The sequence below is a fragment of the Caloenas nicobarica genome, chromosome 4 (assembly GCF_036013445.1).
Source record: "Caloenas nicobarica isolate bCalNic1 chromosome 4, bCalNic1.hap1, whole genome shotgun sequence".
Lineage (NCBI taxonomy): Eukaryota > Metazoa > Chordata > Aves > Columbiformes > Columbidae > Caloenas > Caloenas nicobarica.
The window spans coordinates 635,445-653,934 of NC_088248.1; the positions used below are offsets into that span (position 1 = coordinate 635,445).

The following is an 18,490-nucleotide window of genomic DNA, read 5'->3' on the forward strand; positions in this document are numbered from 1 at the left end:
TGTACCTTCATAGACTGAGGTTTCACACAGGACAGTGTGAGAGGAAGCAGGTCATCATCTTATCAATGGTTCTCAAAAAACACAGGTATCATTATACACAAGACTCTGCATGTTAAGAGAAGAGCAGGAGTTTATCAGATGATTCACATCCAGTAAGCAAAAAGTTGTTCAAGCGAGCCTTAAGGAATGGGTTTGCTCTGCTTGTCCCAACCATTATCACCCAGCATTGGAATCTGTCATAACATGTACACTTCCACATTCCTAAAATACTTTTTTTCCCTACACATACACATTTTAGAGCCAGGGAAACCAAGCAAATACAGGACCTGTCCAGCAGAAGTCGGATGCTCCTACACGCACCAGAGCACAGATGAAGACACATTTGCAGGCTGAGCGGGTGGCAGAGGCACAGGTGACAGCCCTTGGGCGCCGGTGGCTGAACGCTCCTCCGACACGTGCGCCCGCACCTCCAGCACACGGGCCGCCAAACCACAGAGCGGTTAGCTGGCCACGGACCGTTTTGCAGCCCAGCCAGGCGCCTGCACCTCTCCACGTCTCTCCGCCTCCGCTTTTCCGTCTGGGAGCTCGGACCGTGCTGGTAAACAAGGGGGAGGCGTTATTGCACAGCCCCACCCGTGGAGGTGGCAACGGTGCTCCCGCTGTTCACCCAGTTGGATGCAATCCTTCTCCCAGCTCATCACAATTCCTAATGCAAGGAACAGGCAAGCGTCCAGAACTCCATCCTGTAACCAGGAAATCGTAATCAGTTTGCTATGCTCACACGCAAAGCAAATTCCCTTGTTTCATTTACAACACATTCATTTAATACACTTTCATCTCCTGGAAAATCCTCAAAATAAACAAAGCAAGCCACAGTTGCCCTCGCTGGGTCCAGCACAGCTCGCTCTGTGCACTCGCACGCAACCACGGCAGGTCCGGGGCAGCCAAGCGCTGCGGAAGCGACTCACCCCGCAAGCGCCGCGCTCGCAGGACTCGGGCAGCGCTGGCGAGGAGCGGCCACGGCACAAAGAGCAGTGCAGAAGCGTGCACCAGATAAAACTGGGATGCAAAACGCAAGATGCACACGCTCAGCTGAGCGTGCCCCACGGACTGGCAGGGACAGGCAGGCAGACACGACGACAGCTGAGGAGCTGGAACGTGTCCGTGGTGCGAAATCCGCAGCCTCCCAGAGCCTCCCTCTGCGCGTTTCGTCCCTGTCACCGCGCTGCTGCTCCCAACCTTCTCCACAGACTTTTACAAGAGTTTTAAAAGACCACCAAACATAACTTGAAACAAGTTTTCGCTCCGATTTGCAAGAAAGAGGTTTTAGCAGAGACCCAAGCATCTCCACACGTTCTCCCACACCCCTTTGAAAACACGTAACGTGACAGGAATCGGTATTATCCAGAAGGCTCTGCTGCACGCTCCCAAGGATCCACCAGCCACCTTGGGGCAAACACAACAGTCTTCACTCACAAAACTTGTCTTATTACAAACAGAAGCTAGATTTTTAGGAAAGCTGAGGTATGGCCCTGGCTGTTTTGTTGGGTTCTTTCACACAGATCCAGGTTCCCACTTTAACACTAACATTTACTGTGTGCATATACACACACGCCTATCTTGGAGCTGTAGGGCATAATCAAACACAGATTTCTGTGGATCCTCACATCCTAACATTCATGTACAGCTAGTGCAAAGGAGCAGGCTAGCCGCCCTGGAGAAGGTCAACACACAGCATTCCTTCCTCCCCAGCCACTTTGTGTTTTCCGAGGGACCACCGAGATGGAGCTCAGTATCTTTACTTGTTTCGGTCACTAACCAAGTTTGCTGCAAACTAAATAGGACTGTGTTCTCACTGATGTTCCCCTCTCCTCCCAGGACATCCTTATTTCTGTCAGGTGGCATTAATTCATGTAAAAGGGAGGGCACAGCATGAGCTCTAACAAAAGTTACAACTTCACCCCGGATACGCTTCTAAGTGTAGTTCCCACAAACGTCCAAACCCCAGTTTACGGCATGAGTCTACCTAATAAATCATCCAGTAGACAAAAGAACTATGCTTCTTTTGTAAATGCTATCCTCTGCCATACATAAAACTTGGCACTAAAAAGCCATTTGAACACTCATTTCTGCTGTACATGAGCGTACAGCACATTCTCCTTTGAAGGAAGAGGATCTAATCGAGCTGTACAGAGCAGGCTGCCGAGAGGAGCTGAAAGGCTGCTGAAAAGGATGCTGTACGTGCCCCGCAGCAAGGCCACAGCGAACAGCCCTGCCCCACAGGAAGCGAACTCAGAAGCAACCAAGTCAGATGGCTGGGACTGAACATTAAGTAACATTTATTAACCAAAGTATATACCTCCTGGCTCCGTGCCCAGTGAAACCTGCACAAAGACTGGACCCTGCGCAGTCTGCAGTGCGAACCGCCATAGCGGGTCTCCCTCCGGTTTGTTATGCGCATCATGAAGACACAGACCCAGGAGCAAACGCGGGAAGAAGAACACTGTGTTTTTCTGAGAAATTCTTAGTACCTGCCACTTGGTTGTTTCCAAGAAAATGTTATGAACAAAAGCAATTGACAGAGGGAAAATACTTGATAACACATGTGGGAGCGAGGATGACACAGCACATGTTACGCAGACACGTAGAAACATGAAAAGCAGGATTAGAAAACTCGAACGTCATGCAGAACATTAGTGAACAGAACAATATTTTTTTTTCTTTTTAACAGAGAAGCGATAACATTCAAGTCCTGGCCCGGCAGTCAAAGTGGATACCAACAAGAGAGGGGAAAAAAAAATTAAAAATAAAAATAAAAAAATCAACGACAGAATATGAGCGGGCACACATGATCAGAAATCAAAACTGGAAAGTATTGCTGTGGATGAAACTCAGCAAATTACAAAAGAAACATGATGAAATACATAAAGCTCCAAGTCTGGGTTATTTCTTTCAGTAAGACATACGACTGCATTTGAGGAAGACACCGGCAGTGTTACTGAAGGAAGGTTTACTGGCCCCCTGGAGCAGGCAGATCTCACCCGCTGCCTCCCCCGGGGCAGCCTCGCACACGGCCGGAGCATCCCCGGCTCGGGCCACGACGAACCCGCTGCGTGCGAGACCGAGAAATAAAGCAGGCGATCTGCAGTATTTGCCTACCTATGATTTCTTTACTCTAGTACTTTTTCTATTTGATGAAACTAGGACAGAAGTGTCCCCCACAAAAGGTATATGCTGCTTTCCATGGCAAACTGTTCTGCCCGTTTGAGATTTCCTTATATTCAGCTAAATTCTCTTTATGTCTTTACATCACTAATGCCCTCTGCATCCTAAACCATATCTGCTGGTAACAGTCACGCCCTTTAAATACATTTAATAAGGTAGGTAGGAAGCAGAGCTTTTCGGAAAGCAAGCTACGAGCCGTTGCGGATGATGAATTGCAGCAATAAACGCTTGGCTCTAGTATCAAATTAGATCCTTACTTATACACCAAATATAGTGCTCGGAGAACGTGCCTCAGAATATGGATGGTTTCCCAAAATGCTGATCAGTGCTTTCGAAAACCAAAGCTTTCTGAATGACTAAAGCATATCTAGTCATACACCCTATGAAATCACAGCAGGGCATTTAAAAAGGAAAAAAAAACACATCTCAGACAGTCTTCAATCATTTTAAACACAGCAAAAACAATAATCTGCTGATGCATTTAGGAAAAAGGTTACATTAAAAAAAGAGGAACTTAACTCAATTTTAATGGGGGAGGAGTCGCTTTAGCACCTTATAAAAGTCTGTCTGTTATTGTAATCCCCATGAGAAACAGGCTGGTGACAGCAACTTGTCAAATGAAAACCACTCAGCAGCTTCCCAACACAACACCTCAAAGCATATACGCAGGATTACATCTACACTTCGATTAATAGGAAAACGGGGTCTGAATTCAGGAAATAACGGAACAATAATTAGAAGCAAGAAATGACACAGAGAATAACAGGAAGAAGAAATGGACAGGAGGCAGGAATGAATAATCTAACAGCTTTCCAAAAACACACTGCATTATCTCGTCATCAAGAATTTCTTACACATCCCCCCCACGTTTAATACAGTCTTCCATGTGCTGTGTGAAACTATCCTCAATAACATTTGCTTGCATCTTGCAAAGTATCATATCAGGAAAATCCATCCATCTGAAGTACCTGAGGGAGGACAAAGCTCTTACATATACAGGAGAAGACTTATTTTGACATTATTTCAGCTTGTGCATTTGGCAGCTGAATCCACAGTCAGTTTAACTGTTCTGCAATGACTTGAAATATACACATTTTTCCTCTTTTCCATTCACACTGCAGCAAGAAATTTTAAGAGCAGCTGTCAACCACAGAAGCTAATACAAGGACATCAGAGACACCTGATTTTCTGTAAAAGTTACACTTCAGCATGGGAAAAAATAACATATTGTTGCCACAAATTATGACAAGTAAGAGACATGGTAATGCCATTTCGATTCCTGGATTTAGAACACTTAGCAAGTCCCTAAAACGATTACTCCTTTCAAGCAAAATCAAGACTATGCTACTGAAGTTGGTAAAAATGCAATTAAAGTACAATCAAGCAAAACAAAACTTGGGTTATTTTATTAAGGTCAACATAGAAAATCCACTCAATTATTATTTCCGTTGAATTTTTCTATATCAAAAATCACACCTCTCAATTTTTAGCAAAAGAGGAGTTTACCAAAGCTTACTTATGCTCGTTGTCATAAAGAAAGGAATTGGACTTGTCATAAAGACAATAAGCCCAGCCATTACGATGTCTTATCTGCTCGATGTTCTTGTTCACCAAGGAAGGGATTTACACTGTGCGTCAGGAGTGCTCATGTCTCTAGGACACAAGCGATTAACTCTGGAGGTAAGCTACCAGATTTTAAAGATGAACTGCAATGGTAGACGACAACAAAACAAGGCATGTGGAAAAGAAGCTAGCTTCAAATAAAACTCAACCAAAATATGGGCAGAATTACAGGTGGTATATAAGAATAATAAAAGGAATGGATTCCTGCCAAGGGAACAGCTGTGAACTGGAGAAGGAAGAAGGGAGAGGAGAGGAGAGGAGAGGGGGAAAAAGACAGATGTGTTTTCACAAAAACAAACAAAAAGTTTTGGGACAAGAATCTAAGGTCACAGTTGGATTTCAAGATGAATGGGAAAAGACAGAACAAAAGAAGAAAGACCCTTTAGATCTGCAAGTTATATTAGAGCAACCAAAGTCAATGTTTGGAAAGGCAAGGCCTAAACTGACCAAAAAGCTGCACCTTATCCTTAGTTTGGTCCTGAAGAAAAAAACAGAAAAAATGCAAGAGTGAATGAATTCACTTCCAAGTCACCAACAATTCACTGCATTTAAAAAGTTTCGAAATTTGCAATGAAAAAGTACCGTTACCTTCGTGAATTCACCATGAGGGACTGTCCTTTTATTAACACAAAACTACCACCTCGTACACATTAATTTAGCGTCTGCTGACTCGAGCTACATAGTTGAGATGGGAAGCAAAGACTTGAATTCCACAGAACACATCAAAGACACACAACACATTTCACTACACAGCACAAACCGGGTGCCAGGTCGTGGACAGCATACATCTACAGAGCTAACCAAGAGAGAAGGCGTTCCAAACCTACCAAAGAACCCAGTTAAGCTGCACGGATACATGCCTCTCCTCACAACCAAACCCCAGCTCTTATTCCCTGCTTTTGAATCCCTTCCTGAAAATATTGACCCAAGCAGCAGTTTCCTGGAAAAGCATCTGACATATCCACGCACACAATAACCAACGCACCGGCTCTGTGAAATTACTTTAAAAATTATAAAATTAACTTTGTGGTTACTTCTTTATCTGCTTTAAACCAATCCGTAAAAGTTGCACACACATGGTTTTGGATAACCTAGTCAGAATATACTGTAACTGTAGAGGGAAATTTATAACACCCTGCCCAATTCCAAAATGCAACGTATTTTCTTCCAGAAGAGGTAAATGCAACAGACGTCCCCCTCTGCAAGAAAACCCCCTGAAAACTCAAAGAAAAATCACTTGCTCGCCCTTGCTTGTCTCACAGACTTTCTCCCGAGCACTTTCAGCCGTGTCCACCCGCGCTGACCTCCCTCCGGCACCGCCACCGACGCGTCCATCGCCACCTCTCTCCGGTGGCGCGCACGCGTGCCGCAGCCGGACAAGCTACAGCGAGCGCCAACGACACCAGTGCCACAGAAGTGCTACCCAAGGGAAAGATAAAGGAACGCCACGTTTAAAAAAGCAACGCACAGATTACAGAGCAAAGCACTGGATCCTGATAATCCCGCCCCACGAAAAACATCCCAAAGTCTGTAAAAAGCAACGAAGTTATATTCAGTTATAGCTAAAACCAGATTCTACAGCATCTGAATACACAACCAATTATCTCCCACTGTGCAATTAAAAAAGAAAAAAGACAAAAACCAATTAGCAAGTTAATCGTAGCTCAAAACTAATCAGAAGTGGCTTAGTTTATAAATTGTAAAAGCATCGCGAAGCATATCATGCGGCTGAGGTTGATGTGTGGGTCAAAGGCTCATTGATAGCTTTGGCAACGGCATCTTTCTAGGGCGTACTATGGAACACCACGTGGCAGAATCAAATGCAGCTGTTTACTTCTCTAGGAAAAACAAGCAGCTCCATTCTGTCAGCCTTGCGCACAAACATATATAACCACACCTGCAACTCCTAAGCTACCCTTCCATGGACAAACGCTTCGAATATTTTATCCTTTTTCAGAAAAGATAACAACACTCCATATCTCGCAGGACACACACAGCATAAGATGCAACCGCGACCCCGGGCTGTCCTGACCACAGTTCTCTGTTGCCATGAAGAGATGCTAAATCCAATGACTTGACAGAAAGTTATCCATGTTTTGGGCACCTTTTCAAGATTACAAACCAAGCCATGTTAGGTGTGCACAAATCCTCCCCTGAAAGTGATCTCTATTCAACCGCTGTTCTCATCTGACAAATGTAAATAGCTAATTGCATAAGTTCACTTACATTGCAAACATGAGCAGAGGAAGACAAACCAGGGAAAACAATTGTGGCATAAAAACAAACAATTAGGAAGCAATTAAGACCGGACATCACTGTGATGTAGCATACACAACTTTCACACTGAACAATGCCTTTCTTCATGGTTTTGTGTTTGCTTTTCTTCATTTTAAACTAATGCTTCTATACTGAGAAGGCAGCATCTGAGAACATTTAAAAGTGCTGATCGCTCGCTCCATCAATTATGTGTTCCCGAAAACAGAGTATTAGCAGCAAAAGGTTTTCCAAATGCAATTCCTAGCTCAGAGAAATTTCATTGAAGTCATCGAGAAAGAACCGAGCCACCGACAGGAGAACGGCAAGAACTCAAGCACCCAAGGAGGCAGGAGCGCGCAGGTGAAGCGCGGCGCGGCTGGAGGACAGGGCTGGCCACGCGCGGAGCCGACCTGACGGCCCGGGACACGGCAGAAGCCTCCTCTCCTCCCGAGTGTCCAGACACCCCTGCTGCTGCCGTTATTTCAAAACCATCCCTCATATGAGTCACTACGCAACGACACTAAAACACTACATTAGCAAAAAAGGAATCCCACTGAAAAGGAATTAATAGTTTTCTGCTGGTTCAGCTTCTTCAACCACCTCATTAGAAGAATGCAAAGTGCCCCAACGAGCTTAACCCTTTCAGCAAACAGCACCATGACAAACTCTTTTGAGGCCTTACAGGAAGATGAATGAGGAGGGAAGCAATGCAACAAGCACTTCAAAGGGTGGTTTTCAACAGAGACCAAAAATCGTAAAATTAATTGTACCACAGGCAGCACAAGAGGCAACATGAGCAGTTCCGTCCAAGTTTTAACTCTCCGTTCGTTGCCCCGGTTTCTGGAAGCTTTCTGTTCCTCGGCGCTCCGCTCCCGAGAGCGCGAGGCCGGCCGAGGGGCAGGTCTGCTGCCGGCAGGCCTTGGGAAACACGGGTGGAACACAGCGAACCCCGCGAGTGAAGCGGCGTGTGCTTCAACAACATTAAACACAAATTCTAGGTAAAAGCATGTCTTTCTACAGCCAATAATTCAATGAAAGCTATACGCAGCTACGAGAAAAAAGTTTTACTTTCTGTGAAGTTCATTGTGAAAGCTGATTTTGTATAAACTCTACCTCTAAGGATCCTCCTGTCCTCCTCAAAACTCAAAATTAGTTACCAGGACTTAAAGAATTAAAAAAGCCACCAGAAAACTCTTTAAAAACTTGGCAATAACCTTGCAATTCTCATTCCACTATACTCATAGGCGAACTCAAGAGACTTTTCACTCCCAGTACTCTTCCAAAAAAAAATGTGAATGCGTCACTAATGGTACTGGTTAAACAACAGATTTTGTGGTGAGGTAACACATTAATGTGTCAAGAGCCTTTACGCCAATCTCTTCTCTAGGAACACAGCCTGCACAGTAATATTACATTAGTCATGCAAAACACAAAGAAAAGCAGTATTTTAAAATACAGGGAGAAAAACATGAATGTTTGACAAGCATCTATTTCCCATTTCTAACAGTTGGTAAATGCCTACACGTTGATTTCCAATGACTGAAATTCCGGTTTAGAAGCGCCTAAGAGTCTTCTGTGGGAGCCCTTGATAAAGAGGAGATAAATCCCACATCTCCAACTTTAACTACAGAAGGAGCACTCAGGAAGCACTCTATTGCTGTCCGACCAGAACGAGCTGAAACACAGTGCCCACTTTAGAAACAGCTTTCATTGGGTAAGTGGCAGCAGCTCAGCATCTAGGAAAGCTGAAGCAGGGGAAAGAACAGAGAGCTGTGATGTTCTTCAGGAGCAGAGCTGAAGCAGGGGAAAGAACAGAGAGCCGCGATGTTCTTCAGGAGCAGGCGGGGGATCGGGAGGGCCACAATGCTGCTCAGTCTGGAAAGAAACACGGCACCTCTGCTTTTCTTATTGCTCTGCAACAGACATAAGGAAAACAAGTCATGTCCCACCACACCTTCTGCACATATGTATACACAAGGAAACTATTATTTTAATGTTTTTTAAAAAAGGGGCACCATCAGAAGGCACTGGAAGGCGCCACCATGCTGTGCAACAAGCCAGAGAAGGAAGAGCACATCTTTCCCCTGATTCTGTTCACAAGTTAACTTTGTGTTGATTCAAAAACACGTGCGCCCCGAACAATAGCTGCTCATCCTCACCCTTATTTGCGGTTTCCATTAGCTCCTAGTCTTTCAAAGTCTCAACAGTTATGAGTGCTTGCATCAATCTCATTTTTTTATATATATATATATATTTATATATATATATATATATATATATGCGCTGGAATTTTCTGAGAGGGATTTACTAATATATAGATGGCTTTTTTTGAAGAACAAAATACAGTTTCACAACTTCAATAATAAAATTGAATCTTTTCCTTTACAAATAAACAGTTTTCATCTGGCTTCTTTTTTATATAAGTTTTGCCAGCGTAGGATAACACAAGCATGTCACCATATGGCACGCCCACCATAACTATCTTTAATTTTTTTCCTTGGAGATGTAAGCTGAAGTACCTGCAACTATGCTGTAATTTCCTTTTAAAGAGAACTTGTCAGGCTGAATTTTTTTGGAACTGAAGATACTTTCTAGCCCAATTCCCCTTTTCTATTTTTTTTTTTTTAATTTAAGATTCAGGATAACCTATTCAATCACTGAAGAGGTTTATAAAATATTTTCAAAAAGGAAGAAACAGATCAGAAAGAGCAAACAGTGGCAGTGAAAATAACAATCGCTGTCAAAACCAAGCTGTATTAATTCAGTGACTTGTCTCACAAGACAGTCTTTTTATAATGTTACCCATAATGAGAGAAGACAATGGCTTCCCTTGATTTTCTTGCCCCCCGTGTAGCTCTGTGTGTCCCCAGCCCTAGCAACAGAGAAGAATAGCAGTGGATGTGTGAGCGGGCCGGCCGGCGAGGGGCCCCAGCACCCTGCGCTACCCAAGCACAATCGCTCTGTTATGTGACAGCAGGCGAGTCTGCAAGAACACAGCTTCTGATACCGGACTGGAGCGTTCAGCTGACAAACCACAGCCGAGGTACTGCCGATACACTGTGTGACAGGTTTGCTGCCGTTTAGAGAACATTTCTAGTATAGGTGCATAAGGACAATCTGCCGCTGCTGCGTCTTCATTGCGGGTTCAAAACTGCGAGTCGCTTCACAAAAAGACAACGGAACCGCTGACACAGAGGAAGCAGCACAAACAATGAACTTTGCTACCTCCAAATCAAAGAAACTCTGGGTGAAAAGGGTATGAAAAGTATGAAAAGTATGAAAAGTACTATGAAAAACTATGTTAAAAGTCCTATGAAAATGTGGGGGGTTTGCAGCTGAAATACAAGTTTGTACTACTAAATCTGCAGAAGCATAAAGATATCCAACCATTATCATTGAATAACTCTGTCAAGTTACCATGAAATTCACATTTGAAAAAAGGTGATGCTAACTTTCTGGATACTTGAAAAAAAATAAATAACCAACTACTTACCAGTAACACACAGAAAGTTTCCTTGGTCTCCCCAAGGCCTACCAGGCATATTTTAAAATTATTTTTAAAAAATCCATTTCTAGACTGCAGATGAGTAAACTAGGTTCTATCTACAACACTCTGCCAACAACAGCTGAGACAGCCTTGCCAAGATTTCTAGTTTTGCCAGGCAGTAGCTCTGGTTTCCATTTCTGTATTTCATCCAGCAAGACAACTTGAAACAATGGAGGTGGGGGTAAAAATTTGCTTTTCCTAGGTTTCAGAAGGGTCTGGAAAAAGAAACAAACATCTCATTATTGCCTGTGACGGAGGGTGGAGGGTTTCACGCCTTTCCGTTACCAGTTAGCCAAATGCCACGGAGCGTGAGGCTCTCTAATTGGCAAACCAGACTCCAAGGACAGCACCGTACTCAAAATCCCGTCCCCTTCTCCATCGCAGCAGCTGAGAATTATGCAGGAGGGGGACAGCTGGGCTTCTCATTAGGAGCACCAAGTCTGAATCTGCGGACAGTCATTTGTACCCACCTCCCACTTGCAGCTGATGAGTATCTTTCAAAAACCTCTCTCAGGATGAGGCAGCACAAGTGCAATTACAGGCAAAGCTGGATCAGTACGGCAGAGTTGAAGGATAAGAGCAATGCAGGGATTTAGAAGGAAGCTAGCATCGGCGCTATTTGTCTCCGTGAGAACACAGTTTACTAGAACACTCCAGCTCCCAGGATAAAGTATCTACTCTAAAAGCAGGCCACACACACATCTGTTGGTTATCAATATAAGCCTTTAACAACTGTCAGATATCATGGCAACAGTCCCACCAACTGCTCGCACGTAACTCTAATGTGCAAGTGCAGTCAGCGGGGCCAGGGCCCCAGTGGGGCTGCTCTCTGCCAGGGGCACGTTTCAGCGGCTCGGATTGCCCTGCTTTCCCTAGAGCACATCTTCGCTTTAATTAATAGGTCACTGAACCGGTTTATGCTAATTGTCAGAAGTACCTTGTCTTTGTTCCCAAGGGGAGGGACCAAAGTTCATTCGGTTCTTGTCTACGAAGCAAAACTGCAAAATTTAAGGTTTTGCACACACCTAAGTTGCCACAAATTCCTAAGGGAGCTTTTTTACGCAGCAGTAAACAATCGCCTTCACGCTAGCACCACCGTCCTGCCAGTGATGCCTGGTCGTGCCTGTACCAGAGCCCCCGCACCACCATGACCAGAGCTGCAATTAACCTGTGCAATTAACCCGTACATGGTCCTGCCAGTGATGCCTGGCCGTGCCCGTATCAGAGCCCCTGCGCCACCGTGACCAGAGCTGCAATTAACCTGTGCAATTAACCCGTACATCATCCTGCCAGCGATGCCTGGCTGTGCCCGTATCAGAGCCCCTGCGCCACCGTGACCCGAGCCGCAATTAACCTGTGCAATTAACCTGTACGTGGTCCTGCCAGCGATGCCTGGCCGTGCCCGTACCAGAGCCCCTGCGCCACCGTGACCAGAGCTGCAATTAACCTGTGCAATTAACCTGTACGTGGTCCTGCCAGCGATGCCTGGCCGTGCCCGTACCAGAGCCCCTGCGCCACCGTGACCAGAGCTGCAATTAACCTGTGCAATTAACCCGTACATCATCCTGCCAGCGATGCCTGGCCGTGCCCGTATCAGAGCCCCTGCACCACCGTGACCAGAGCTGCAATTAACCCGTGCAATTAACCTGTACGTGGTCCTGCCAGCGATGCCTGGCCGTGCCCGTACCAGAGCCCCTGCACCACCGTGACCAGAACTGCAATTAACCCGTGCAGGCTGCGACCCACTGGACCTGCAATTAACTTGTACAGGTTGCGACTCACCGACCTGCACCAACGCCAACCATTTTTAACTTACCGACCACAGATAACGCCACGGGCAGCAACTTCTGCCCACGCCGTCCTTGCTATGAGTAAAAACAAAATTTAAAAATACATAAAATAAAAGGGGAGACTCCAGCAGACGGGTGTTCTTCCCCTGAAGGCGGCTTTCGCCTTCCCACGACACCCTCTGCAGCACCACCGCGCTCCCCGGGCAGGTCTCCCCCAGTTAAACCAGCTAGAGCCTTGTGCGGGCTTATCCAACACGCGTGGCCGCTCCTTTAAATTCCCCTCCCCGCTGTCCGAGCCGAGAACGAGGCTCGAACCCCGGCTCCCGGGCAAACCCACCCGCGCCCTCCAAACGCCCCCTCGGCCCCGAGCGCCGTTTCCGCCCCGCGGGCGGCCGCTCGGGCCGCTCGGGCCGGCAGCGCGGCCGGGCCCCGGGCGCGGGAGGGAGCGGGAGGGAGCGGGCCGGGGCGCCATGCCGGCGGGGAGCGGCCGCCCGGCTCCCTCGGCACGGCGGGGAGGGGCCGGCGGGCTGCCCTGCCCGGCGCGCCGGGGGCAGGAGAAGGGACCCGTCTTCCTGCTCGGGGAGGACAGACGGCCGGGGCCGGGACAGCCTCCTCCCCTCCCCACCGCCTCCGCGGCTACTCACAACAAGAAGCTCATGGCGCTGGCGGCGGAGCGGGACCGGCTGCCTGGGCTGGGCTCGGCGCTGCGCGGCTCCAGTGGCAGCGGCGGCGCTGGGCGGTGTGTGCGGGCAGAGCGCCGCGGGGCGGGGACACGGCCCGGCCCGGCCCGGCCCGCCCGCCGCCAGCGCCCCCAGCGGCCCGGCCCGGCTCCTCCTCACGGCAGCCGCGGGGGGTGCCTGCCGGGGGGCGCGGCCCTGCCGGGCACCCCCGTGTCCCTCCGGCCTCCTTGTCTTCCCTGCTGAACAGCATCTCCCCTCGAACATCCCGGTCTCCTTGCAGGACTCTGCCCACGAACGCCGCTGTGTGCGGCAGCGGCCTCGGCCCCGGGGCAGCGCAGCGCGCCCGGGAACGCGTCCCCAGGCCGGGGGGAGCCAGAAGGAGCAGGGCCGGGAGCGGGGCCCGGCCTGCCCCAGGCAGCGCCCCGGGAAACCTGGGCTCCGCTCCGGGCCTGCCCCGGGTAAGCCGGGCTCCGCTCCGGGCCTGCCCCAGGCACGGCCCTGTGAAACCTGGGCTCTGCTCCGGGCCTGCCCCGGGTAAGCCGGGCTCCGCTCCGGGCCTGCCCCAGACCCTGCCCCGAGAAACCTGGGCTCTGCTCCGGGCCTGCCCCAGACACGGCCCTGTGAAACCTGGGCTCTGCTCCGGGCCTGCCCCAGACCCTGCCCCGGGAAACCTGGGCTCTGCTCCAGGCCTGCCCCAGACACGGCCCTGTGAAACCTGGGCTCTGCTCCGGGCCTGCCCCAGACACGGCCCTGTGAAACCTGGGCTCTGCTCCGGGCCTGCCCCAGACACGGCCCTGTGAAACCTGGGCTCTGCTCCGGGCCTGCCCCAGACACGGCCCTGTGAAACCTGGGCTCCGCTCCGGGCCTGCCCCGGGTAAGCTGGGCTCCGCTCCGGGCCTGCCTCAGGTAAGCTGGGCTCCGCTCCGGGCCTGCCCCGGGTAAGCGGGGCTCTGCTCCGGGCCTGCCCCAGACACCGCCCCGGGAAGCCTCGGCTCCACTCCAGCTGCCCCTGGGCAGGACTTCGTGGGAACGAGCATCACCTAAATGCCCTGACGGCCTTCAGGCAATTCTGGCAGTGAAACCCTTTCCCCTTTTTTCCATGCCCCGTGTAGCCTGTCCAGGCTTGGTACCTCAGGCTGCCATTTGCAGGGTCTGTAACTGCATCGAGATAGGTATACTGTGGAAATGACACCACTTCTGTCCTCGTGAACCCTCGGCAGGGCCCGGGCAGGGCAGACCTCCATTTAGCGTGGAGACAGGGACAGCTGTGGCAGCAGCTTCTGGGCAGGTGTGCGAGAACAGCCCTGAGGTTACCCACCAGATATTGCAGGGGAGCCACGACGAGTGCCTCGGCGAGAGTGTGGCCTGCCTGTATTCAGTCCTCTTCCACCCCAAACTGCCGGCTGTGGAGCACCCCTGCGTGATGCAGGAACAGGGCCGTTCACTTTGGTTTTGCACGTCGTGCCACGGACTGAAAAGCACGACACTATAATTATTTATGCCATCCAGGCTTCCTTACATGGTCAGTCAATGACATTGTCTCATTATTGAGGTGCACGACAGAAGGGGTGCAGGTACCCAACCCACAGATAACCACCGTGGTCACAAAAAGAACAGGGAGACCCTAAATTCTGTGTTTCTGCCCTCTTCACGCAATAGTCCCAACACTTTTAAAAAGAAGTTTCTCAAAATGGCTTCCAGTATTTCAGAAGTCTCAATGTTTGATTTGTGAGCAATTTTGAACTAAGCTGGCTAGGGCCCATGGACGGCTAAGGACACACCTCAGCAGGAAGATATGGGCAGCTGCAAACTACTGAAGTAAAAAAAATACAGTTTTTCTTACAAACGCTGGGGAAGTCCTTCACCTGACCTCTGCCCTGAACCACCTCAGGCTGTGCGAGCGTGGTTAACAAATGCATATCCTTCCATTTGTGGAAATTTAATGTACAGCATAGTCAGAGCATCACTTCAACCTAAGTTTTCAAATAAGCAAATTGCATCTTTGCTGGCAACAATTATCACAATTATCTTGCTCTTTCCAAGCAAGAGAGCTGCACATCAAGGGTACACAGTGCAAAAAATGTCCGGCAGCTCATTTGACACCAGATGACAGCTGCGGGCTGGAGACTGTGCTCTGGGAATCCCTACCTCCTGTTCCCAAACCAGGGAAGCTGCTCTTAATTCCTGCGTTTGTCTCAGTCACTTTAAATGTTCCAGGGGAAACAAAGCAGCGTCCAGAAGGCTTTAAAATAAAATATATTCATATCAAACAAGGACCACACATTCCACTGTACACTTAGCCACACCCAGGTGCCACCTCCTTCTGGCAGAAATCACAATCCCAGGCTGTAATTTCACATGCAAATTTGCCTCTGTTTAGGTCCATAAGAAGGCAGCTGGACTTCAGAGAGGGCCAGGACATCAGCACAGCCCCCAGGTGTTCCCCCTGCCCGAGGGGATTCTGCGAGGCCCATGCTGCTGCAGGTAGGCCAGAGGAAAACCCGCTGGCTTTCAGGTTTGTTATCGGGCAAATTCAGCACATGGCAACATGCTACAACCCCGCGCAGCACTACGTGTCTGTACAGCACATACGGGCTTTCATCTATAATACCTCACGTGGCAACAAGGACAGTCATCTGCTTCTTTCATGCTTTTAAATGCTGAAACTGCATTTTCTATTTTCCTGGCTCTGTCCTTCAGACCAAGTCACGATGCCAGGTCAGTTCATCCGTAAGTAAATGAAAATTATACTGCTCTTCTTTGGGCACTTTTAAAAACAAGTATTTTACTAGGCAGTGAAGGTATAATTAAAAAATAATTTCATGATGTTTGCAATTTTCCTTTTGGCCATATTAGTAAAAAGCGGGCATAAAAAGGGTCTCGGGGCACTTTGTAACAGACGCTGTCAGACTAATATGGCCACGTACATCAAATTAAAAAAAAATATTGCTGATCTTTCAAGCACATTCATGTTGGGACACGAACAACCTCCATTTTCTGTTCCCACCCATACGCTTCCTTCTATGCACAGAATGTTTTCTCTTAGCAGCAAGTTAAATGTCTATTACTGCTGCAGTCAGTAAGAAATACTTCGCCAGGGTGGCTGTCAGGAGAAATGGTTGCGTAACATGTACACTTTATGTCTCACATTGTCTATTCAGGACAGCTGAGGGTCACCCAAAGTGCTCACTTCAGAGGCTGCCGATACAAGGGACTGGCAGCACGCTCCAGTCTTACGTAAGAGTCAAACGGCTCAGTTGCTCCAGGAGAGGCACGGTGAACGCCCCCGTGGCCTCGCGTCTGTCATTTTGGTTTATCCATTGTACTGTGGAGCTAAAAGAACTAGTCTGAAAGGGCCCTCAAGCTAACAAAGTGCTTTCGTCCTCAACTGAAGCTTCCAGGTTCTGCAGCACAACTAAGTTAACACAGAACATTCCAGCTCAAAAATTAAAATCAAAATACTAAATATGCAATGTTATCAGGAATACAAAAAAGGAATAGCATAATTTTATTTCTAAATGTAAATAATACAGTATGTAAATACTAAGCTCTGTAAACATTCTCCCCACATTCTATTTAAACTGATAGCATCCATCAATTTTTTAATTGGATACTTGTCTGTGCATTAAGGTAAAGGATTTGATTTGTGAACAAGCAATACCTAGAGGACTAATGATAGAACTGTAGCAAAGCATCTAAGTATCAATATCAGATTGAACATGTGGTATGTACTCATAGAATAACTACTCTCTACAAAAAATGCAATGTATGAAGAACTTACAGGAACTGTGAGGTTATTAGACAGCAGTCCCGGGAGTCACCATAATGCTGGAGCTGAGATAGTACAACTCGTCGGCCTTGTCATTGCTGGACTGTAGAAATAATAATAAATTTGGCCTTGTGTTGCCTTCAGCACTGTTACGGTGCTCAGATATGTGTCATTCCTGCTACAACATACATACACTTCAGTAATGTCTCAGAAATAAATTATTTGTGTAGGAGCTGCTCCACAAATCTCAACAGTATTTATGGTGTGGATACCATCTCCAGGGAGGATCAAGCTCCTTAAATTTCTCTGTGCAAAATGTTCTCTCCTCTCTGTTTTCCAGCACTGACGGGCTCGCTCAGGCCAAGCATGCTGTCTCCTGGCAAATGCGGAGACAGCAGCAGATGAGCGACTGTATACCAGGCTCATCTTTCATGGAAATTGATGGAAGCCCCGCTGCTCATGTAACTGAAAGCTAACTTAATAATTTTGGAGTATACTACAACAGAATACAAAGCCAGTTTTTCTTGATGACAGATCACAGAGTGACAAGTAACATATCCCGATATAAAATAAGCATTTGTATCAACTGAGGGGATTTTCCCCTCTTGCTCTGATCAAATTAAAAAATAGCTGGTATTAATTATTTTTAACAACAACCTGTTTTACAGTAGGTATTGAAAGGGTATCTTCCATGGTAGATAAATCTAACTTCTTGCTCAACAGCAGTACGGAGGGGCATCTCCTGGGCCTCGGGGCTTTTATTTACTGTAACAGATTTTCTCTCATAAGTAGACTTCATTCAACACCCATTCTGTTTAGTGAATAAAAACAAACTCTATCACCCTAGGCTAATTTTTTTTCCCATTATAAGTGCAGAGGCTTTGCTCCTTCACATTTGCTAAGGAAGCCCTGAGATGCCTGGAAAACAGATGCCCCACAAAATGGTGCCTTTGGAGGGTAATTCACACACAGTGACAAGCTATGGGACAAACAGCAGCGGAATATTTTTCACTGTACTTGGGAAACAAATATATTGAAGGAAAAATGGGTGGAAGACGTGTGTCTGTGTTAGAGTCCTCCTTGCGCCTTGCGTGGTTCTCAAGAGAGGAACGTACCTAACATTCCCTTGGTCCCTAAGATTCAGGGATCTGCTGATTCAATTAGATTTCAAGCATGAAAGCTAATCTAGATAAAGATAGGTGTTCCAGAGGAATTCCTACACTTATCTTAATTTTTTGCTCCTATAAAATTCGCTTGCTTATTTAAAGAAGGCTTTGAAGAGAAACCGGACTTGTAGACTCTGAAAAACTGGAATGTGAACCACTTGAGCACTGAGGTCAACATTCCTTTGAAAATGTGGATAATACATGATTTACCTTGAACACTCACAAGAGATCAAGAGCGCTATTGTCAAGAAACTCTGCTATTGTCAAGGTTGCATGAAAGTTACATGAAATAGTTCATAAAAGAGATTACTTGCAATAGCTTGTTTTCAAAATGCTGATAAGAAACAGTCGAGGCTTCCAAGAAATTAACCATTTGGCTGCACTAGAAGCTGGAAGACTCCTGCTGAAAAACCCAAGACCATATTTTGGTTGCT

At 47.4% G+C, this 18,490-nt stretch overlaps 1 protein-coding gene across 1 annotated transcript in view; it reads right to left on the bottom strand.

The window, feature by feature from the left end:
* Positions 1-13,183, bottom strand: part of MOB1B (MOB kinase activator 1B) — a 38,877-nt gene extending 25,694 nt beyond the window's left edge. The window contains exon 1 of the mRNA XM_065633822.1: positions 13,086-13,183. Coding sequence (XP_065489894.1) covers positions 13,086-13,099 — 14 coding nt within the window. The 5' untranslated portion in view covers positions 13,100-13,183. The remainder of the gene's footprint in view (positions 1-13,085) is intronic.
* Between the last annotated feature and the right edge of the window lie 5,307 nt (positions 13,184-18,490).